Source organism: Sebastes fasciatus, chromosome 7 (genome assembly GCF_043250625.1).
Source record: "Sebastes fasciatus isolate fSebFas1 chromosome 7, fSebFas1.pri, whole genome shotgun sequence".
NCBI classification, from domain to species: domain Eukaryota; kingdom Metazoa; phylum Chordata; class Actinopteri; order Perciformes; family Sebastidae; genus Sebastes; species Sebastes fasciatus.
In genome coordinates, this window is record NC_133801.1 from 2,004,116 (window position 1) to 2,029,337 (window position 25,222).

Consider the following 25,222-nt stretch of genomic DNA (forward strand, 5'->3'; position numbering starts at 1 on the left):
CTCCAGGATTGTCACCGCTAACCGGGTCTTGTTTGAGGGTATGGGATCGGACGTAGCCGGTATCGGGTTATTTGAGGCCAGCCCTGTGGTGGACCCCATGCTGATGGAGAACTCGGAGCGTATTCTGAGCAAAGTCCAAACGTTGGCCCGGATGTACAGCGCCAAAGCCAGCACCATGAAGGTCCCGCTGCATCAGAAACGGGCCAGCGCCGTGTGGAACCAATCAGGTAGACTGTCTGGACTCTCAACTCAAACTGAAAACCAGACACAGGTTCAATCTCAGACTCAAATGCAGACCCCGACTAAGTACCGGCAGCAAACACAATACCAAACGGAAGTCCATCAATCAGATGCCAACTCAGAGACCAAATGTAGAACCCAAACTCATTCCGAGGCCAAAGTTCAGAGCCAAATCGTAACTCAAACCAGGCAGCAATCGCAGCTCCAAACTAAAAGCCAGACACATTACCAAAGCCAGAACCAGAACAAGACTTACAGCCAGTACCAGACCCAAACCATGAGCAGGGAGGACCAAACGATCCAGGAGGAGAGGATGATAAAGACAGCAGAGAGCCTGACAAATGGTAAGTTATAAAACCTTTTTTTATACCCTTTTCCACCAAAATCAGTGCGTATTTGCAGGTTTAACCCTCTAAAAACAGGCAATAGACTCCTTTTCCATTGCCAGTAGACTCGCTGCCCGATGACCTATCCTCGCAAGAAAAGTTTGCTTCGCTCTTTTAGAACTATGATAAATGATCATCCATTACTTCTGATTTGTTCTCTGTTGTTCTCTTCTAGATTTCCAGGAGACAGTGGTGGCAGCCTGTGAGCCTCTGCTGTTTGGCCATGTGTTTGTCAAAGAGCAGCTGACTCCGGCCTGTCCCCACCAGACGAACGGATTCACCCTCTCCAGACCCAGGGACTTCATCTCTGCCTTGGCCAAAGACAGAGACCCCAGTGTGGGCTGTAGATCAGGTGACACCTCCGAGACTTCCACCACGCCTAGGGAAAATCCACCCACTTCCCTGAGAGACCAGTTACCGGAGAACAGCTACTACCCCGGGTACACCTCAACTGACACCAGGCATCACCTCCTCCGAACACAAGCTGAAGATCAGCAGTGCTGCTCTGCCGATAACAACCCGTCGACGTCAACCGTGAACTGGGATTGTAGAGTCACCGAGTTCAAGGACTACTGCTCTACCTCGTCCACAGGGAGAGGCGACGGCCCGAACGGGGAGGTTTATTCAGATACTGAAGAGGCAGAGAAAAGAGAGAGGTGAGTGGATAATATTTAGAGAAATGGGTGGTAAACAACTAAACAGCAAGATGAGCTCAAAGTAAAGGAATGAATAGAAATGAAGTGTAAGTGTAGTTACGTCTAGTGGATCATAAAGGTGCCACGACCCTTTGACTTCTGTTGGCAACTGTGAATAATGCACATATGCAAATAAACAGTAGGACTGGGAATGCACTGTGACCCACCTCCTACACTACCGTACCCACTAGGGCTGCCTCCTCTTAGTCCAGGGGTCTGCAACCTGCGGGGCTCCGGAGCCACATGTGTCTCTTCAGCTCTTCTCCTGTGGCTCCCTGTGGATTTTAAAAAATGGAAATGAATAACTGTTTTTTTGTTTACATTTTTATTTTTATTTATCATTGTTGTAGGTCTATGGTACGACGGTACGACGGAGTATTAGGGCCACATTAAGGAAAAAAATTAATCTGAGATTTAGAGAATAAAGTCATAATATTATAAAGTAGTAATTTTACGTGTTGTTGAATTTTTTTTAAATTTTCTTAGATATGACTTTATTCTCGTAATATTACGACTTTATTCTGTAAATCTCACATTCATTTTTTCCCTCAATGTGGCCCTTATACTCCGTAGTACATTGTCTCTTTGGCCCTCACTGCATTAGACTTATATACTATATACTTAGACTATAAACTGTGTTACCTTCATCACAATGATCACATGTTTTGCGGCTCCAGACAGATTTATTATTTTTTTTGTTGCCTAAAATGGCTCTTTTGATAGTAACGGTTGCCGACCCCTGGGTTAAGGCTTAAAGAAAAGATTGCGGTTTTGGTTAAAATAACTCTGGAAGTGGCGTTCCTTAAGTTCGGAAGTTACGTGACAAATAAATCAACATTGACTTCTGGTTTCACACGGGACACGAGTACTGGTCTCCTGGGTGAAAGTCCGGTATTTTTTTGACCCACCCATCCACCCCAACCTCCTCCCTACGCGGCTTTGTCAGTCTTTATACTTCCTGGTTAACGATTACGTGGATTACATACAAATTGATTGCGTGGGATATATACTAATTACAGTGCATTACTTTTCATAGGTAGAGCTACGAACGGTCTACAAGAACAGCCAGCCTCGTTGTGTTGTGTTGTTGTTTGCATTACAAACGGGAGGTGTGGGGTTTGAAATAACCGTCTGTTTACCGGGCAGGGAGGGTCTCATGAAAGAATCAATCGAGTTGCATTATGGGAAATGTAGGATCCTGTGCTTTTATAGCATATTTGGAACTAAAAGTCCAACATGTTCTCATCCCAACTCGGGCTTAAAACTATGTTTGTACAGTTAAAATGAAACTAAAAGCTGTGAACCCGGGACATGAACGAGCAGCTTTTTGTTAGAAAATGTAAACAAGATATTTAGCAGATTCTCAGGAGTTTTTATGGAACCAGCAACCAGCAGAGAAACTGCAGCTTAAGATACCGTTGTACTGATTTCAGCATTGCGTGCAGTTGTCATCCATCATTATTCCTCATGTTGTGTAATTTTCCAGTAGGAATCTTATCCATTTCCACTTTAAGTCTTGACTCATATATTGTCTGCAGGTCGGAGCTGAGCGGTGGATTCCCTGTTTACTCAGTCAGAGAAGACTCAACTTCTGTAAACATCATTTCCCAGCCAGCACACCCTGAGCCAAATCTGTCTGCTCACAGCATACCACGGTGGGAAATGTCCAAAGATGGAAATGAGCAGGACAGAAATGAGCAGGATAAACCAGCTTCACAATGTATACAAGATGCACCAGAATATACAATAATTCCCCCAGGACTTTCCTCCGATAAAGATGTGTTGACCAAAGATGTACAGAGTGTTCACGCAGAGCCTGAATACTCGGTTTGCACAGGACCCATGGATGGAGAGCTGGTCCTGATGGTAGCGTCTACACAGAGTCGGGCTCCAACAGAGTCCAACAGATCCACGATGCCTCACCCAGGACTGGCCGGAGAGCAGTCCCACAGGGAAACGCTTTACCCGGCGGAGGGAGGCGACGCCGCCACCGCCACCCCGGGCGTCTCTGGAGGGTCAAAGAAAGACGACTCTTCATCACAAACCAGGATGATTGTACAAGGCTCAGCGGTGGTCTTTACAGAAGAGACACCTTATTACAGATCCTCAGGAGAACGTGGTGTTCCATCGCACATGACCTTTAGTCATACAGTCACAGAAACCCCAGAGGATCAGAAAACAAGAGCACCAAGTCCATGGTCGTCGGTTCAAAACTCAGAATCACATCCTACCCGACCGCGGCCTCCATCGGCGCAGTCTATAGACTGTCTACCAACATTCACCAGCCAGAGGCCTCAGGACCTGCCCACTACTACGGGTAAACGGGCTCTGTCTAACACCAGGTACGTCTCTGGCAGATTAAAACACAATAACAAGCTGTTAATAGCCACTACCCACAATAACCAAAGGTGGGACCAAGTCATTGTTATGCAAGTCACAAGTATGTCTCAAGTCTTTGCACTCAAGTCCCAAAGTCCTAAACTTTGAGTTTCGAGCCCTAAACAAGTATTAATGAGCTCTTCACCAAATGTAATGCCATTTGCGTCTCCGTCTGTAATTTTCGACCCACACATTTTGCAACTGTTTTTTGTTGCATAGTTTTTGTACGCAAACAAAATTATCCTCATCCTCATCTTCAACCTCTTATCCGGGGTTGGGTCGCGGGAGCAACAGCTCCCGCAGGGGACCCCAAACTTCCCTTTCCCGGGCCACATTAATCAGCTCTGACTGGGGGATCCCGAGGCGTTCCCAGGCCAGTGTGGAGATACAATCTCTCCACCTAGTCCTGGGTCTTCCCCGTGGCCTCCTCCCAGCTGGTCGTGCCTGGATCACCTCCCTAGGGAGGCGCCAAGGGGGCATCCTTACCAGATGCCCGAACCACCTCAGCGGCTCTACTCCGAGTCCCTCACGGATGATTGACCTTCTCACCCTATCTCTAAGGGAGACGCCAGCCACCCTCCTGAGGAAACCCATTTCGGCCGCTTGTACCCGCGATCTAGTTCTTTGGGTCCTGACCCAGCCCTCATGACCATAGGTGAGAGTAGGAACGAAGATTGACCGGTAGATCGAGAGCTTTGCCTTCCGGCTCAGCTCTCTTTTCGTCACAACGGTGCGGTAAAGCAAATGCAATACCGCCCCCCCGCTGCTCCGATTCTCCGTCTCTAATCTCACGTTCCATAGTCCCCTCACTCGCAAGCATTATCGCAACAAAATTCTTTTGGTATTATTTATTTTCCAAATGGCGCTCAGTAACGTCACCTTAGTTCTTCATGGTTCTCTCCTGCAACTTCATTGGATGCTGTCGGATTGGTTAAAACAAAGTGGATCTGGGGAATGAACTGTTGATTTGTTTGGAATGAATCGCGTTAACGTCGATTCAGGAAATGAAAAAACATAATTAATCAACATACTTTTTATTCTTTGGGCTTGGGGGAAGGTATAGAGTATTTTCAAGTCAAAAGGGTCAACTCTAAGAGAGAGTCATCAGTGTTAAAGTCCAAGTCGAGTTGCAAGTCTTTTTTGATTTTGTCAAGTCGAGTCTAAAGTAGGGCTGTCAATCGATTAAAATATTTAATCACAAATTAATCAGACATTTTTTTATCTGTTCAAAATGTACGTTAAAGGGAGATTTGTCAAGTATTTGACTATGACTTGTTCCCAAACTGCATGTGATTATCATAAAGTGGGCATGTCTGTAAAGGGGAGACTCGTGGGTACCCAGAGAACCCATTTACATTCACACATCTGGAGGTCAGAGGCCAAGGGACCCCCAGTTTATCCTTGCCAAAACTTAGCACAGGTTTGGAGCATTATTTAACCTCCTTCATGACAAGTAAGTACAACATTGTTGGTACCAATGGATTCATTATGTTTTTGTAGTTTCGTATGATACCAGTATCTTCACTCTAGCTTTAAAACTGAGCCGCTATAACCTCCGAAAGATCTATTGTGTTAATGAGTTAAAAAAATGAGTTAATGTTGGACTTACTGATTTGCAGAATCTCCTCAGTCGATACAAACCTGATCCTAAACCCTGACCTCAACATAACCCTGAAACTCAACCCTGACTCCATCAAACATTAACCCAAGCCCAGACACATTTTTTTTCAATATAACATAGTAAGACTCTAATACCCCATAACTATTTAATCAGACTGACCAAAAGTTGAAACCAGGTCGAGTGTTCGTTAAAGAACGGGCCTAAGGGCTCTCCTGAACTGTTAGCACGCTGTTGGTGCCACAGAGTAATTAAGTGTTGATGTCTCGGCGGTGTTTCTGTTACACTTTGTAAGGCTTTTTTAGGTTTTTGGCAAACAGATAGAAAGATTAGCAGATTAGCGGGTAGAAAACACAAACATTGCAGAAATTGAGAGCAGCTGTGGTTGAAATTCTTTTCATTGTTTGGTCCCAACTAAACCTCCAAACATACCATCAGTCCGTTTCTACTATTGTACTATTGTACTGTATTTCCTTTCCTTTTCCATTCTAGATGACATATTTTATAATCACAGGTACAGTAGGATATACTGCACACAGACATACTGTTAACAAATCAGATATAGTATCTTATCACAAATTCAAGAAGTAGTGTAGTGATGAAGCAATAACTACAGACATTAATAACAGTGATAAAACCTCTCAGAGCTCATATGGGCCCAGCAGAGATCCTTTTTTTCCCTGTTAAAAGTTTTTTTGGGGGAGTTTTCCATATCGAGGGTCTGAAGACGGAGAGAGACAGATGTTACCACAAAAATGTCTCTCTTTTTAGAACCAGCTTGTGAGTCCAGTCCCCCATCTCCCTTTCCACTCAACACCTCTTCAACATAACTAATCCTCTCCCGTGGTGGACAAACCCAACTGCAGTCGTTGCAGTAAGGAATTCCCCACATGCAGCGCCTTATTCTCCATCTTTACTCCCACCGATTTATCAGCTTCTTCCCGGCCAAGACCAGATTACATCTTTTCTTCCCTCCTATTGGTGCTGGAAATAAATACCACAGGCGCAGTTTGCGTTGGTTCAGGCCGTCTCCATCTTGGTTTTTGGCCGTCACCATCTTGGTTTCTGGCCGTCACCATCTTGGTTCAGGCCGTCACCATCTTGGTTTTTGTCCGTCTCCATCTTGGTTTTTGGCCGCCACCTCCATCTTGCGATTGAGACCATAAACTCATGTTTACAATGTTTACTGAGGTAATAAATCAAGAGAAAAGTAGGCTCATTTTCTCATAGACTTCTATACAATCAGACTTCTTTTTGCAACCAGAGGAGTCGCCCCCTGCTGGCTGGTAGAAAGAATGCAGGTTTAAGGCACTTCAGCACTGGCTTCACGTTTCAGACATGGAGGTTGCCCACTGATTTAGATGCAATGGTTTATGATCTTTTATCATTAAAACCACATCCCGTCACTCAAAGTAAACCACTGTATTCTAAATATTGCATCAGCTGTAGGACTCTGAATAGAAGAGGAAACAAATCTATAGCTCAGACATCAAAATAATAAATACCATCCTAATAATCTGTTCTTAAATCTGTCTCTTCCAGGGAACCAGGCCAGCAGGACTCACGATCCCCCACTATCCTGCCATTTTACAGCCTCCCTTCAGGCAGCCGACCGTCCTTGGAGACACCCCACCTGGTGGAGAGACCTTACCCATCCATTGCCACCCCTGGCCAGGACTCAGACCTCACCATGGCGCCCTCGGCCTTCAGACCCAGCTCCAGGCACCGCTCCCCCTCCCCTGTTAGAGCTCCTGTCCGAGCGCCTCCCTGCTCCTCACCGTTCCGGGTTGTTCCAACATCTCCTCCCACCCCTGAAGATACATCCCTGGACACTGTCTCCAGGGCTCTTCCCTGTTTCTCTCCTACTCCCTCTTCTGGGAGGAGTCCCTCGATGCGAGCTCCCCCTGCCTCCTCTCCTACACCCTTCTCTGCTTTCACTCCCTCGTCCTCTTCCTCTTCTTCATCCATACGAGCCGGTGCTCCTTCCTCCCCTCCGCCGTCGTCTTCTCTCCGCTCTCCCCCGTGCTCCTCCCCCATCGCTTCTTCCTCAACATTCACCAGATCCTTGGCCGCCTCTTGCATTAGCCAGTCCATCAGTCAGAGTATGGCGAAAAAGAACAACGCCCCGCCCGTAAACACAGTAAACCAAAGCCCCTCCTCCACGCCTTCCAATCTACGACGGCGCTCCCCTTCACCTAAACTCCCTCCCGGTCAGCAGGGCTCCAGCACGCCTGCGTACGCCCAGCTAGGGTGCGCTAAAGACCAACAACCAAGGGGTCCGCTGTCCTCTCTCTGGTCCTCTTGCCCTTCTTCGTCTCTCATGCAGTCACCTCCTCCCTCTCTTTCCCAACGCCCCCCTTCCCCGTCTATGACTCCGGCCCATCATCAACCTTCCTCTCCTTCCCCTCGCCCCTCATTCCTTCATTCCAAAACTGACTCATCACAGAACGCAAACAACAACAACAACAATAATAGCTTGGCTGGTATAAATGCAGTAAATAATACAAACAGCATGAACCGTGCCGTCAGTAACGGGGGTTGGTCAGTAAGTCCCCAGAAGGCGCCACTAGCTAATGGTAACACCACAGTAATGCAACAACCTCCTGATCCTCTCTGGTCGGGGTCGCACAACCGTGTAGCTCGGCCTTTTTCGGCATCCGAACCCAGCTCACGAGTTCCCTCTCCAACCCCTGCCTCATTTACTCGCCTCTGCTCCCCACCTCCTCAACATAATTACTCCTCCCCCATGGCGAACAAACCTCCCAACCCCAGGAGCACACGGGTAGCAGGTGCAAGCTCCCATAACCCGCTAGGCCTCACTTTGGAGCTGCCCAGGACCTCCTCAGCAAGTTCAGCATTTGGGCAGTCTCTAAGCCCTCGGATCCTCTCACCGCCTCCTATTGGCGTGTCGGTGAATGTTTGGGCAAATAATGTTGCAGCACCTCAACCTAGAAACCCTAGATATGCCAACTCCTCTCCCTCTCCTTCCTTTTGCTCGCCAACACCGGAGAATGCCTCTTTCCCCACTTCCTCTTCTTTGCGTAGTCCCAGAGCCTCCTCCCCTTCTGCACCCTGTCCTCCTGCAACCTCCCAAACCCTCCGTAGGTCTTTCTCCTCCAACCTGGCAGACAGACCCCCGAGCCCGGCCCGGAGTAACCCTAGCGGGCAGCGCCGCTCTTGGACAGACGGCAGCCGAAGGTCCCTTGGTTTTAGCGGTAGTGCCCGAGGGTCCTTTGACCAGCAGGAGTCTTGTCAGACCAGTCCACGGAGTGGGTGGTCCTCGTACGGCAGCTCGCCGTCCTGCCTCAGCCCTCGAGCTGAGCTTCAATCCCCACTCTCACCTGGCAGGCTTACCCCAGGGAAGGGCACCCATGGTGGGCAGCATTTCACCAGCGTGCCCTGGCCAGACGTACGGGAGCTTTTAAGCAAGTATAATGGAACCGATAGCCTCGATGTAACTTCCACCATCATCGCCTCCTCTCCTCCTCCTCTCTCCTCGCTCTCCCACACCATCCTCCCCTCAGACAGCCAGACAGAGTGGGGTGACCCAGAGGTAGAAGAGGGTAGCTGTCGTAGCCAGCTGATCTGCGCCTACGTTGCCCGGCCCTCCTCCGCTTGCATGGTTCTCTCCTCCTCGGGCATGACCTCCCCTCCACCGGCCCCCTACCAACACCACAACTACCAATCCACAACACCTCCTGTACCCTCAATCCCTTCCCCCTTTCCCTCCAGCTCATCACCGCTACCCTTTGCTCGTTCATCTCCTACCAAACAGGGGAACCAGAAGACCAGCTATGCCACCACGGTCAACCTCCAGATCGCTGGAAGTGGCCGAATAACCTCCTTCAGCACCGCCCAAGTTAGCCTGACCCAGACCCTGCAGGGTGGAGCCGGAGCTGGAGGACCAGGACAGGGGCAGATGGCGAGGAGAGTAAGCATCAATGGACTTTCACACCTTCCTTCCCCTCTTCCTCAGAACTGTAACAGGCTATGAAGGAACGAGTCTTTCTTTCATGACCTTACAAGACAAGAAGGGCCAAAAGAAAAGGAAATGGAAAGAAAAAAGGCATTAGAGAAGAGACGAAGTTGTTGTGTAACTGCTGGTTTCAGTGGCCCAGACCTCCAGAGCTATTCCCTGGCTCGTCGTGAACCATGAACCCCGGTAACTCCACGAGTCCACCATGTTGAAAATGGTCTTTCTCAAATGGTGGGGTACTTCAACTTGGGGATAAGCTCACATGTGAGGGACATAATGAATGTTGTCAAGCCTGATTCCCCTCAGCGCGATGGGATACGTTTGGGGGTAAAATAGACTTCCCGTTGCATCTCGGTGGCTTCTGGGAAAGCTTTATACCCGAGCATTGAACAGATGACCCTCCGAGAATGGAAATCCTACCTGCACATGGCTCGTATTTTTCAATCTGGGCTAATGGCTTTGAATAGATGCTATAGTGGAATTGCTTTAAAGATCCTAACATTGTAAAAGACTCATTTAGCTGCGATCTGAGCACCCAAAACCCTGAATGTCCACAGCTGGATATGATGAATTCGTGGATGTGGCGGTCTAAAAATCGGATTGCATTCCAGGTCTTGCAACATTAAGCCGTCTGGACTCTTTCTGAGGAAGTGATGACTTCTTGGAGGAACAATTCATTGGACGGTTAAATCGTTAACTTTGGAGTCCATCCAAAGGAGGATTAGGTCCAACCAGTGCTGTATGCAATCACAGCTACTTAATGTATTATGTTGGTCTGTTTTATTTCTATTTTTCTTTTATATTCTGTTGAACAAACATCATGTCATGTCGGGCTATCTGAGGCCAGTGTTGGTGATATCTGTGGTTATTAATAATCTATCTTTTTTTAACCATTTTATTATTCTTTTTCTATTATTTTATTGTTTATTTATGAAGTTTATTCTCTTTGGCACTTATTATCCTTAACGTAATGTTGGTATTTTGCACAGTGTCCTCAGCTCTTGGGTGCATGCATCAAGTGTGTGTGTGAGTGTGTGTTTGTATCTGAACATGACGCGTCTGGTAGATTCTCCTTTAACTTCAGACCAGGCCAATATCTGTGTGTTTTTAACGTCTGTTCCCGTATTGATGTACTCAGTTAGACTTTACACTCTCTCCTGCTGTCAGTGCCCTTCAGAAACCTTTTATCTTGAGCTTCACTGTCAATTAGGATGAAAGGTTTTACTTCATATCAGCACACAGGTGACGTATCAACTCTTTCATATGGTAACAGTTGATGATTAATGCATAAGGTTTTTGGTTCTCAATTTGTTATTGTGTGTCGATAAAAACTTTCCCAGATTTATTTTAAAGAAATCAGTTTACTCTGAATTTTCACCCAGATTTAACGCCCCAAATTTCGTGTTTCCTGGTGAAAGAAAAGTTTACAAAATGCTTCCAGTGATGGAAAAGAGAAGAGAAAAAGGTAACATGTTATAATAACCATCATTTATAAATGGTAAATTGATAGTTAATTAAACTCAGTTAATAGTTATTTTATTGTGAACAAACAATAAAATGATAATTAATAATGTTAAGTAATTATTAGTAGGCCTCATAATTTAATTTATGTTATTTTAACAGTTTATTGTTGCACATATTAAAACATTTTATATACTATACTATATATATAAGTATTTGTTAATGATTACGAAAATATTTGTAAACCTGTAAACAATTGTTTGTAAAACATCTATAAACATGATATTTGTAACACTTTGTTAATGTTAATAATTGGTTTGTAAACCGTCTATAAACATTATTTGGATGGCTATTATAAAGTTGCAACTGATGATTATAATACCTTGTTAAATAGTTATAAATACTTTGTAAATCATCAATAAACATTATTTAGATAGTTAATACTTTGTTAATGGTTAATAATTGGTTTCTGGTCCATCTATCTATGTAATGTTTTACAAATCATTTGGTAATCATTAAAAAATACTTAATATAGTATACACAATTTTATAATGTGTGCAACAATAAACTGTTAATAAATACTTCACTAATGTAATTGTTATCGTCTCTTATCAGCTTTGATACAATATAGAATTTATAAACTAATTATTTCAATAAACATTATTAATTATCATTTTGTTATTTGTTAACAGTAAAATAATTATTAGCTAAATTTAATAAGCTATGAATTTACCATTTATAAATGATGGTTATTATAAAGTGTTACCAAATTTTGTAATATGGATTATTTAAAGTCTTATTTTTTTACCAATTTTGTAAATTCAATATCAACAAACAACATAATAATAAAAAATAAAAAAAACAGAAAATAATGCTGTACAAATTTGAGGCTGTAAAATGTCACAAAACATATGGGGGTCAAATATGAAAGATAAGTTAAATAAACGTGTGGTTTCTGCGGGGCGCTGGTGACAAACTGGAGAGAACATAATGTTTTTGGTGCAAGTGGTGAAAAGGGAAATATTAACTAAATGTTCATCCAGTAACCCTCGTAGAGTCAGTGATGTACGGAAAATAAAGGTATGTGGTGCAAAATCAAAACTGAAAGTCTGTTTTTTATTGACCGTTAACTCGTGGTGTCCAACTATGTATTGATCTGTATACGGCAGTTAACAGACCTGTGACGAGGGTATTACATTCATTGATTGTCTTCTCTACCTGTGTTTTATCTTGAGAAAGTCATACATTTACAGCAGTCAAACATGTCAGTGTTTGACGAGCTGCAGCAGAGTGAACTAGTGTAGACATATGAGCATTTAATCTTTCTTATAGGTGTAACTCAGTTTCGGTTTTAGTTTGCACGGAACCTGAAGACTATGACCTCGTCTTTCACCTACTTTTCTCTATTGACCAGCCTGCAGTCCATTCTGCAGCGGTCCTCCTCTCAAGGTAAGAGCTTTACTCGATTTCTCAGTATTTCTCAGGTTTGAATGGAACTCCTGCTGGTTTTCAACTAAAACAAATCACAGATTCACAATTACAAAAGACTTTATATGAAAACAGTACAGTTGGAGAAGGGAAAATAACATTTACATAACAAGGGAACGTTACAAAGTACATTTACTCTCAAACTGTACGTAAGCACAATTTTGCAGTACTTGTTCTTTGCTATGCTACTTTGGTAATACTTCATAATAACCATCATTAATAAATGGTAAATTGATAGTTAATTAAACTTTAGTCATTTTACTGTTTTCAAACAATGACATAATAATTAATAATGTTTACTAACTTATTAGCAGTGCTATAATCTTTGTTATTTTATCATATATTGTATCATAGCTGATAGGAAACTATAACAATTATTCAATTCAATTGTTTTTATATAGCGTCAAATCATAACAGAAGTTATCTCAAGACGCTTTTTATATAGGTCTAGATATTACATAAGTACACTATCTATTAACAGTTTGTTGTTGCACACATTATAACATTTTATATACCATATTAAGTTTTTGTTAATGATTACCAAATGATTTGTAAACTGTTAAGAAATTGTTTGCAAAACTTCTTTAGGAAACAATGTTTAACAATTAACAAAGTATTAACTATCAATCTAAATAATGTTTATAGATACTTTACAAAGTAGTATTAACCATTTAACAATGTATTACAATCCTAAGTTGCAACTTAAAAAAATATAGGCATCCAAATAACATTTATAGACCTTCAACAAACCAATTATTAACATTAACGATGTATTACAAATATCTATCTATGTATGGTTTATAGATGATTTACAAACAATTTCTTTAAGGTTTACAAATAATTTTGGAATCATTAACAAATACTTATATATATAGTATATAAAATGCATATATAGTATATAAAATGTTATGTGTGCAACAATAAATTGTTTAGAAAAAAAGAAATTATAGCATTACTATTAAATAGTAAACATTATTAATTATAATTTCATTGTTTGTTAACAGTAAAATACTTTAACTAAGTTTAATTAAGTGTTACCTCTACTTGTACTCCACTACATCTCAGAGGTAAATATTGTAGTTTTTACTGCACTACATTTATCAGACAGCTTTAGTTCCTTTGCAAGTTCAGATTATTAATAGATAATATAAATTAAATAATACATTACGATGTGTTATTATAGATGAATTTACCCAACAGTATATAAAGTCATTAAAATGAGCTCCACTTTTACCGGCTGCAACATTAATGTGATGGACAATAATTATCATACAATAATATAATCAGAATTAGGTTTTCATATACAAGGAATTTGCCTTGGTGTTTAGTGCATACAACGAACATATTAAGAGGAAATAAAAAATAAAAGCAAAATATAAGTCAAGAAACATAAATATAGAATAAAAAAATTACAATAAAATTGTGCAGGTTGTGCAAAAATATTGATCAGGGGACGTGCAAAGTGTATATGTACAGTAATATGTCAAATTGTAAGTAATAAAGATAATTCTGCATAATTGTGGTACTTCAAGTAAATTTGATGCGAATACTTTTGTGCTTTTACTTGAAAAAAGCTTGCAAAAACTGAGTTTGCGTAATACTGTATATGACCATGTTGCGACATGTTACAAAACATTATGTTGAGAAACGTGACTCACGGGATATGACATTTCTCTCCAACCGTTAGAAAAGATAAATCATCAGTATATTTGTTCTGTGTTCCTTCTGTTTTATGATACATGATTTGATAAGACGCGTTTTTATATTCCTGTGGCACAGGAAATTCTGGGTTTCCCGTAACTCAGGCCTGAGATTGTTTCTCAAGAAAAACGTCACGTCTGTTATTAATGAGCAACAGTTTCCACAAACAAAGAGTATCTGTAGTGGTGATATCCGTGATATCTGGATTCTTGAATTAGTTTTCCAGTCCAGAAAAGTGACCCTCAATCATTGTTGAAGCACAACAGCTCAGCTGGGCTCTATATTCCTTCTATTCAACAGTTCCTCAGATGGTTCTTTGTCTCTTTCAGTTGTCAGTCTAGTTGAACCATTGGACAGCGTTTTGTTCTCCATGTACTAAACTAGATACCATCTATTAGTAAAGACGAGTTTCTACAAGCTAAAAGCATCAAAGACCATTCAGACATAAGTCCCGTTTCCACCGCAGGAACTTTCCCCCAGAACAACAAACTTTTTGAGAAACTCATTGCATTTCGACTGCAGGGTCTCAATTAATCGTTTTTATACTGCAACTATACTTGTATATACTTGTAGCCCACTAGTTTATGAAAGTACACTTTAAAGTATACTGTCAGTATACCGTTCATTCCTATGAAAGTTGCTCAGTGGAGCATGAAGCCTAAATGGCTCGACTTCCATCTGGTAAAGTACCTACCATGGTACGTAACAGTTTGTCATTTCCCTCATCTGGATATGTTATTCACCGTTTACTCCTGTAAGCTATAAAAACTCCCTGCAGGGTTTTGAAGAGGAAACCATCCAAAAAGGGAGGCGGCAGAAGTTGAAGAAAGGTAAAAAAAGAGGGAGGAGGAAAGAAAGTGTCTGAGAAAAGAGGAGGGAGCTGAGAGTAACAGATCTAAAGAGGAGGAGGAGGGATGGGAGGAGGAAGAAAGTGAAAACAGGAGAGCAGGAGAGAAGAAGGGAGAAGGAGAGGAAGCTCTCCGGTGACCAGACTCTCACTTTCAACCAGGTGGAGACGGACTTCAGCAGCTCTGCACAGAAGAGACAAAAATCAGGGAAACTTTCTTCTTCTTCTTCTTCTTTACTTTTGGATTTACTGCACTGGGGCTTTTTTCCCCCGAAGTTTGAAGTTAAACAGATGAACTTAAGGGACACATTAACTACGAAAGCTGGAATTTGTTTTTGGATGGTTTTCAGATTTCAGCTGTTTTTCTAACGCAGCTCCATGTTTTGTTAATTGGACCAACTGGAGGATTAACTGTCAATTACCCTTCATGGAGAGTTTCTAAACCCTTTTTTGGAAGCCAGGTATTTCAGTGTGTTTCTTTTAACCCTTCTGAGACTCGACTTTAATTACATAAATTGGGTTTCACTGTAAAGCTGAGACTCTGGTGGATCCAATGAGCCCAACTGTATTCATGTGTGATGATGTTAGTCCCCATAGGAGACATTTCATTGTAGTGAGACCATTTCATTGAAACTTGACCTCTCTGTATAAAATGACCTGTGGTGACCTCTAGGATAATCACAGCCTCATGAAACTTTACAGCCACAAACTAGAGACCTAGAGCATTCAGAGGATGGATGGATCAGACTAGAGACCTAGAGCATTCAGAGGATGGATGGATCAGACTAGAGACCTAGAGCATTCAGAGGATGGATGGATCAGACTAGAGACCTAGAGCATTCAGAGGATGGATGGATCAAACTAGAGACCTAGAGCATTCAGAGGATGGATGGATCAGACTAGAGACCTAGAGCATTCAGAGGATGGATGGATCAAACTAGAGACCTAGAGCATTCAGAGGATGAATGGATCAGACTAGAGACCTAGAGCATGCAGAGGATGGATGGATCAAACTAGAGACCTAGAGCATTCAGAGGATGAATGGATCAGACTAGAGACCTAGAGCATTCAGAGGATGGATGGCTTTCCTAGCTAGATTGATCAATAAGGGGGTTTCTGAGCAGTTTACACAACAGAAGTGCTCACCATCTAATCACCGAAAAGAAAATGCAATTCTTGCAGAAATCTCCAAAATGTTAAAAGTTTTTGATCCCAAATCACAGCATGGTCTTTTTCTATGGTGTCTTAATGTGGTATTTTGGAGGGATTATTGATCATTTTTATCAATTCTCCAGTGGTAAAAAATGGTTAAATTTAGCACCAAATCTGTGTAACAAATGATATCAACCCCAAAAATTGCTGCAACAACTTAGGAGACAGAACAGAGCATGGGGATGACCATCAGATACTTCTATCATCATGTTCTAAACCCTTATTTTGACTAGAAAAACTTAACCCTCAGTGCTGAGCTGCATCTCAGATTAATCTTAAGGTTATCAGGTTTCAGATGATGTTCACCACTTCTATGTGACATCTACTGTTGCCCTGCTATCTCCCCCTAAAGACCCCCTGGACCCCCTAAAAAAAGACTAGAACAGGTCTACTGTGGGTCTCAGAGGGTTAACATCTGTAGCTAAACTGATATCAAGACGTTAAATCTTTACTGACTGATCTCTGTTCTCTGTTAAACAGCTGCTAAAGGTCTGGGATTCAGACTCGTGCAGGATTACAGGAAGATCAGTGGATGTTCGAACATGGACTTCTGACGGATTTGAACTTGAATCCTGAAGATCCACCAGGAGGGAGTGGAGTATCTCCGTGAGGATGTCGTAACGGTGTGAGCCAGCGGGATGTGATGATGGTTTTGCTGCCCGTGCCATGCTGAGAGGGTGGTTAGCTCTCGCGAGTGTATATGTGTGTCTCTCCTGTCTGCTCGGCGTGACGTCGCCAAAGACCCCCGGCTGCACTAGACCCCTCCTCCTCGAAAAGGTCAACGGCTTCATCAAAATCGCCAACAATGTATGAGCTTCACTTTATGTCTTTAATATACATTTTTACTGTTTACAATAACCATCATTTATAAATGGTAAATTGATAGTTAATTAAACTTTAGTTATTTTACTGTTAACAAACAATGAAATGTTAATGAATAATGTTTATTAATTATTAGTAATGCTATAACTTATGTTATTTTATCATTAGTTTGTGTACTATGAAATAATTAGTTTATAAATTATATATTGTATCATAGTTGATAAGAGAATTACAATCTGAGTACATTAGTAAAGTGACAAACTATTAACTATCTATATTAATAATGTTTATAGTTGCTTTATTTATATACTTTAAATGAAGTATTTATTAACCATTTAACAATGTTTAACAATTATAATGATCAGTTGCAACTTAATAATAGACATCCAAATAATGTTTATAGACCTTTTAACAAACCAATAATTAACCATTAACAAAGTGTTACAAATATAGATCTAAATAATGTTTTTAGATGTTTTACCAACAATTTGTTAAACATCTATAAACATATAGATACAAATAAATGAAATCAACTATTGATAAATAACAAATTAGAATCTACAAATAACATCTTAATCATTATCAAATATTATATATATATATAGTATATAAAATGTTATAACGTTTGCAGCAATAAACTGTTGGAATAACATCAATTATAGCATTACTAATAATTAGTAAACATTAATAATTATAATTGTATTGTTTGTTAACAATAAAATAACTAAAGTTTAATGAACTATCAATTTAACATTTATAAATTATGGTTATTATAAAGTGTTACCCTTTCACTGTGTCACTGAGAATTATATATATATATCCAGGTTTTATATTCAGGTTTTAGTAGCTGCTTCTCAGTCGGGACGATGTTTAGTCTCTTATCTGACAAAGATGCAGGTATGAATCATCATCATCATGAATCATGGTTTAAATGCATGATTATGGGGTGCAGCGATCTTTGCTATCAGCTTTATTGAAGAGTAATAAACAATATGTCGTGTGACATATCGCCGTCAATAAAAATAACTTGACCTTTGGTTTCGGGACGGTCCAAAAGTCCTGCGTTTGTTCTCCCTCCTGCCTTTAGAGGACTTTACTCTTTGCTCTGAGCGTCTAATAATGACGCTGAAGGTGTTTACATTGGAGTTAGTTGAAAGCCCGGTGTGTCACATACTGTCGCTAAAGGGCGCCTCAGTATCAGACGGTGAGGAGAGAAGAGAAGTCCTGGCGTTTTTCTGTCCGTTTTTCTACAAAAAGTTAGCCCACAGAAAGATTTATTACTTTGGATTACAAACCGTCTGAAAGGAATACGATATGTTCCCAACACCGCATTAGAAAGCTACGGTAGTGACAAAGCAGCTGCAGGTTAAAGTTAGTCTCTACAGCGCAGCGTTCCAGAGATATTCTAAAAAGGGTAATTAAAGTACTTTTCTGTCGTGTACCGACCCCAGGGGGTTAATAGTACGTCACTTGTTCCGACCGTCGAATAACGCCGCGGGTGGGTTTACATTGGAGTTAGTTGAAAGCCCAGTTCGTCACATAATGTTGCTAAAGGGCGCCTCCGTGCGTCGGTGAGAACGGGTTGAACGAGTGGAAATTGACACGAGTTGTTGGACATTTTGTTGGAAAAAGGAGGAATCATTTTTTCTGTAAGATATCATACGAACCGTATAACGTAAGTATACGTTAAGTTAAGTTAAGTTAAGTTAAGTTAAGTTAAGTGGAGTGGAATGACCCTTTAAGCTTTCATTCAGCTGCTTCTCTGCAGCACTAAGTTAGATAATGAGCGTTTTACAACAAGTCCACAGGGCAACAGACTGAGCAGGACGGCCACGGCTCCACTTGGTGAACAATTAGCTTTTTGAATCCTATTTTATCAGAACCGCTGGCAGACATCATTCCACATCTGGATGACATCTGTAAACATTCCTACATCCTTAACATCCAGCTGTTTCGTGACTCTCATCTAGAGAAACATCAGAGCAGGATTTACAGCTCTAAATGTGTCCAACACTCACAGATCTTTGTCTGATTTGTCCTCTCTGTGCTCCGCTGTTGTAAAGCTGTGTGTGGTGTGTCTACATTTAATGCGTTTTAAAAAACTGAAGCACATAAATAATATATAACATTACATAACTTTACGTATTTAACTTTGTGTTCTTCCTCAGACGTCTTTGAACTGCAGCCTGTACACGCCCTCCCATGAAGACGTCATGGTATGAGCTTCCTCCTAAAGCCGTCCACTTGTGATCCGATCACTCAGGACGTACTGTATGATAATACCAGGTGTGATCAGATCACTCAGGACGTACTGTATGATAATACCAGGTGTGATCAGATCACTCAGGATGTACTGTATGATGATACTAGGTGTGATCAGATCACTCAGGACGTACTGTATGATAATACCAGGTGTGATCCGATCACTCAGGACATACTGTATGATAATACCAGGTGTGATCCGATCACTCAGGACATACTGTATGATAATACCAGGTGTGATCCGATCACTCAGGACATACTGTATGATAATACCAGGTGTGATCCGATCACTCAGGACATACTGTATGATAATACCAGGTGTGATCCGATCACTCAGGACATACTGTATGATAACACCAGGTGTGATCCGATCACTCAGGACGTACTGTATGATAATACCAGGTGTGATCCGATCACTCAGGACGTACTGTATGATAATACCAGGTGTGATCCGATCACCCAGGACGTACTGTATGATAATACCAGGTGTGATCCGATCACTCAGGACATACTGTATGATAATACCAGGTGTGATCCGATCACTCAGGACGTACTGTATGATAATACCAGGTGTGATCAGATCACTCAGGACGTACTGTATGATAATACCAGGTGTGATCCGATCACTCAGGATGTACTGTATGATAATACCAGGTGTGATCAGATCACTCAGGACGTACTGTATGATGATACCAGGTGTGATCTGATCACTCAGGACGTACTGTATGATAATACCAGGTGTGATCAGATCACTCAGGACGTACTGTATGGTAATACCAGGTGTGATCAGATCACTCAGGACGTACTTTATGATGATACCAGGTGTGATCTGATCACTCAGGACATACTGTATGATAATACCAGGTGTGATCAGATCACTCAGGACGTACTGTATGATGATACCAGGTGTGATCAGATCACTCAGGACGTACTTTATGATGATACCAGGTGTGATCAGATCACTCAGGACGTACTGTATGATAATACCAGGTGTGATCAGATCACTCAGGACGTACTGTATGATAATACCAGGTGTGATCAGATCACTCAGGACGTACTGTATGATGATACCAGGTGTGATCAGATCACTCAGGACGTACTTTATGATGATACCAGGTGTGATCAGATCACTCAGGACGTACTGTATGATAATACCAGGTGTGATCAGATCACTCAGGACGTACTGTATGATAATACCAGGTGTGATCAGATCACTCAGGACGTACTTTATGATGATACCAGGTGTGATCAGATCACTCAGGACGTACTGTATGATAATACCAGGTGTGATCAGATCACTCAGGACGTACTGTATGATGATACCAGGTGTGATCCGATCACTCAGGATGTACTGTATGATAATACCAGGTGTGATCCGATCACTCAGGACGTACTGTATGATAATACCAGGTGTGATCAGATCACTCAGGACGTACTGTATGATGATACCAGGTGTGATCAGGATCTGATGAATGCTACAAATGATCTTAAATCGCTCGTACGTCCACTTAAGAACAAACATGGCTTCACCTGTCCCTCCATCACCTGTCCCTCTCTCTCATCGTCTCTCATTGTCTCTCTCATTGTCTCTATCATTGTCTCTCTCACTTTATCTCTCATTGTCTCTCTCATTGTCTCTCTCATTGTCTCTCATTGTCTCCCTCTCTCACCTGTCTCCCTCTCATTGTCTCTCATTGTCTCCCTCCTATTATTTATCTCTCATTGTCTCCCTCTCATTGTCTCTTTCTCGTTGTCTCTCTCATTGTCTCCCTCTCATTGTCTCCCTCTCTCACCTGTCTCCCTCTCATTGTCTCCCTCTCCCACCTGTCTCCCTCTCATTGTCTCTCTCATTGTCTTTCTCATTGTCTCCCTCCTATTGTTTATCTCTCATTGTCTCTTACATTGTCTCTCTCATCGTCTCTCTCTCTCATTGTCTCTCTCATTGTCTCCCTCTCCTTGTCTCTCTCATTGTCTCTCTCATTGTCTCTCTCATTGTCTCTCTCTCTCATTGTCTCTCTCATTGTCTCTCTCTCTCATTGTCTCTCTCATTGTCTCCCTCTCCTTGTCTCTCTCATTGTCTCTCTCATTGTCTCTCTCATTGTCTCTCTCTCTCATTGTCTCTCTCATTGTCTCTCCCTCTCCTTGTCTCTCTCATTGTCTCCCTCTCCTTGTCTCTCTCATTGTCTCTCTCATTGTCTCTCTCATTGTCTCTCTCTCTCCTTGTCTCTCTCATTGTCTCTCTCATTGTCTCTCTCTCTCCAGCAGAAATGTCCCGGCTCCTCCCTGCAATGTTTTGCTGCTGAAGTTGAAGTCCTCTTTGTCGAGTGGCATATCAATAATGTCCCCGGAGCGAACAAATTCAGATTGCACAAGAAGCTTGAAGGTGAAGCGAAGAGGTTAATTGAGGTAAGGACGGAGGAAGACAGACACACTTACAGTCTGTAGGACGGGATTTATCATGGAGGGTCGAGATGAGCACTTAAAATTCATTATGAGGACCAAATAATGTTGGAGAGACACAACGCGGTATTTTCTTACATTTCTTATGTTATGAAACATGCCGATTTTAGAGTTTCTTGACATCTGAATTATGTTTCCCTTTACGAAAAAGTACTTTATTTTATTAAGTAAACTAAAGTTCAAGTATATTTCCCAAGAATACTTTATGTAGTAGGTATTCTAATATCAATGTACTAGTAGTATACTTGTAAGTGTACTACTTCAATACTTCTTGGGACTAAATTGGCCCACTCTTTAGTTTATAAAGTATACTTTTTAGTGTACTTTGTTGTGAGAATAGTGAACTTTGAGAGCACAGCTAGTTTCTAAGTTGTATTTTGTAAAGCATGCTATACTGTGAAGTGAACTCATAGGTATGCTGTTAGTTTACTAGTTCTATACGTGTAGCCCACTCTTTAGTTTATGAAAGTACCCTTTAAAGTATACTCTCCGTTAACTACTAGTTTAATAGTTTTTACTGCAAGTATACTCGTAAGTTTTCTTTAACTTATAGTAATTAGTCAATGATTTATGTATTACATAAAGAGACATTTGCTATTTGACTTGATGTTTTGCAAAATTAATCACACATTCACCAATTCAAAATGAACCTTAAAGGGAGATTAGTCAAGTATTTAATACTCTTATCAACATGGGAGTGGACAAATATGCTGCTTTATGCAAAATGTATATATATATTTATTATTTTAAATCAATTAAAAACACAAGTTAAACCAGCGGTCAGCAACCTGCAGCTCTTCAGCTCCTCTCCAGCGGCTCCCTGTGGATTTAAAAAAATGGAAATGAATAACTGTTTTTTGTTTAAATTTTTATTTTTATTTATCATTGTTGTAGGTCTATGGTACGACAGTACGACGGAGTATTAGGACCACTTTGAGGAAAAATAATAAATCTGAGATTTAGAGAATAAAGTCATCTAGTCATTTTACGTGTTATTTTCTTTTTTTCCCGTAAAGTTATGACTTCATTCTCGTAATATTACGACTTTTTTTCTCATAAAGTTATGACTTTATTCTCGTACCAATGGATTCATTCTACTTTCATATGATACCAGTATCTTCACTCTAGCTATAAAACTAAGGCCGCTACAACCTCCGAAAGACTGATTGCATTAATGTGTTTAACGCTCAACGTTAAACAGTCACAGACTTGTGAGTTAACAGACGAGTAAGAAACGTTGGACTCTGACTCGTCTGTTGGGAAACTCCCGCTGTCGCTGCGAGGAACAACCTCGCCGTGACATCGTGAATCACGGAGTTGCTCCACAGAGCGACCGGTGGAATGTGTTAAACCACAGCTGGAGGTGGAGCAGAGGAAGAGAACCAGATGTTGCCACACTTCCTGTTGTCTTCCTCCTCACTCACTGACATCATGATCCAGCTGTTGGGACTTATGGAGGGTTTATTTCCTGTGTTTGGGTCTCAGACTCGCTGTAAACCCTGGGGGTTGTGTGTGTGCTGTTGGACTACTACTGTTTTAACTTTATGAGGACCAGTCTGGGAACATTTCTGGAGAATGAGTAGGCCTTCTGTCCTCCCTTCTTCAAAGGGCTCTTACTTCACTTACTCACTGTATATATCAATTACTCATCTTGAATTCTTGAAGAAAGCTTCTCTCATGCCTCCATGGTGAACGAAGAATCAAAAAACGGACAGAAGTCATGATGAATTAAAGTAAATGAATTAAAGGGGGCTGCGTTTAACAACAGCAAAACTATATCACAATGTGTTTAAAACCTCTCTCACCACTCGGTGTATAACCCGTAGTAGTATAATCCAAGTCTCATTTATCCAGTCGTATGCTCACTACTTCCCAAACACGTACATCTTCTCTAAAATCATACTATTTAAAACACTTCTGCATTAACAGTCTCGCTCGCGCAGACACATTACTCGAGTCAGCATACGACTGGATAAATTACACTTGGATTATTCTGCACCAGTTGTGTGAGAGTTTGTAAACAGATGTTTTGATATAGTTTTGCTGTTGTTAAACGCGGCCCCCATTTACTTTAATTAGAACAGTCAAAGTTAACGCAATAATAACGCGTTAACGCAAACGCCACTAATTTCTTAAACGCAATTTGTGATTTTTAGGTTGTAGCGGGTTCAGTTTTAAAGCTAGAATGAAGATACTGTTCATCATATGAAACTAGAAAAACCTGCTGAATCCATCGGTACCAACCATGTCAGACTAGTTTGTAGTGAAGGAGGTCAAATAACGCTCCAAACTTGTGCAACATTTTCGTGAGGAAAAACTGTCATGGCCATTTTCAAAGGGGTCCCTTGACCTCTAGATATGTGAATGTGTGAAGGTTTTTGTCCAAAATAATGTCAGAAAATTGTCAGAAAAAAAGTCATAAAAAACTTTGAGAAATATCCGAACAATGTCCGAAAATTGTCCAAGAAATGGCAAAAAAAATGTTTTTTAAAAAGTCTGGAAAATGTCAGAAAGAAAGGCAGAAGAAAAGTCCAATACTGGTATCATATGAAACTATAAAATCTGATGAATCCATCGGTACCAACCATGTCAGACAAAGGGGTCCCTTGACCTCTGACTTCCAGATATGTGAATGTAAATGGGTTCTATGGGTACCCACGAGTCTCCCCTTTACAGACATGCCCACTTTATGATAATCACATGCAGTTTGGAGCAAGTCATAGTCAAGTCAGCACTCTGACACACTGACAGCTGTTGTTGCCTGTTGGGCTGCAGTTTGACATGTTATGATTGGAGCACATTGTTTCATGCTAAATGCAGTACCTGTGAGGGTTTCTGGATCAATATCTGTCATTGTTTTGTGTTGTTAATTGATTTACAATAATAAAAATATACATACATTTTGCATAAAGCAGCATATTTGTCCACTTCCATGTTGATAAGAGTTTAATACTTGACAAATCTCCCTTTAAGGTTCATTTTGAACAGATAAAAAATATGCGATTAATCAAGATTAACTATGGACAATCATGATTAATGGCAATTAAATATTTGAATTGATTAACAGCCCTAATTACGATGCAATAAAGAGTCTGAAAGCCACTTTGTGAGTTTAAGAGCAGCTTTTTCACCGTTTCTTTCTTTCACATATATCACTTTATCATCTGCATACATTTGAACGTCGGCTCCAACACATGCTGAAGGCAGATCATTAGTCTATAAGCCGAAGAGGAGAGGACCTAGACTAGAGCCCTGGGGTACTCCGACATTATAACTGAGAGTGGGTGACAACATGTCCTTTAGGTCTGGGGTTATAATATTTGATGATTTTATTTAACAACTCTGCTCCAGTTGCTCTTTAGGTCTCGTTTGCATTTATATAATATTAATATATCTCTGTTTCCCCTCCACAGACGACCACAGAGTCAGGATGTCGTCAGTGTGAAGTCTTCGAGATGAAACAACCATTAATGTTCCTCGAAGACCTTCAAAGGACTCTTCAGTGGATGAACGCTCGGTACTGCCCCGTACCCTCCCAAAAATGACTTTCAAAACACCCGTTTTCCTCTTCATGAACTTTTTATATGACCTGAGCACAAATAAAGTGCACCATGCATGATGTCTGAGCTTCTCAGTCGTGTTTCATTTACAGCTGGAGGGAACAAAGCGGCGGCA

General features: G+C 41.3%; 1 protein-coding gene across 2 annotated transcripts; it reads left to right on the plus strand.

Moving 5' to 3' along the window:
- Positions 1-6: 6 nt before the first annotated feature.
- LOC141771067 (uncharacterized) lies at positions 7-25,168 on the plus strand. 2 transcript variants are annotated; one of them, XM_074640972.1, is made up of 8 exons: positions 7-584; positions 802-1,282; positions 2,860-3,663; positions 6,861-15,252; positions 16,484-16,810; positions 18,994-19,041; positions 21,350-21,493; positions 24,961-25,168. In XM_074640972.1, exons 1-4 carry the CDS (start codon positions 41-43, stop codon positions 9,310-9,312), a joined length of 4,281 nt encoding a protein of 1,426 aa, XP_074497073.1. In that variant the 5' UTR covers positions 7-40; the 3' UTR covers positions 9,313-15,252; positions 16,484-16,810; positions 18,994-19,041; positions 21,350-21,493; positions 24,961-25,168. The 2 variants fall into 2 exon arrangements, with proteins under 2 accessions (XP_074497073.1, XP_074497072.1); XM_074640971.1 differs by having other exon boundaries at positions 21,353-21,493.
- Positions 25,169-25,222: the final 54 nt, after the last annotated feature.

Excerpts from the sequence above, each read along its gene's own strand:
- LOC141771067 (XM_074640972.1), top strand. The coding sequence starts at position 41 with ATGGGATCGGACGTAGCCGGTATCGGGTTATTTGAGGCCAGCCCTGTG. Across the intron at positions 1,283-2,859 it reads GAGGCAGAGAAAAGAGAGAG|GTCGGAGCTGAGCGGTGGAT; the intron begins GTGAGTGGATAA and ends TATTGTCTGCAG. Across the intron at positions 3,664-6,860 it reads CGGGCTCTGTCTAACACCAG|GGAACCAGGCCAGCAGGACT; the intron begins GTACGTCTCTGG and ends TGTCTCTTCCAG.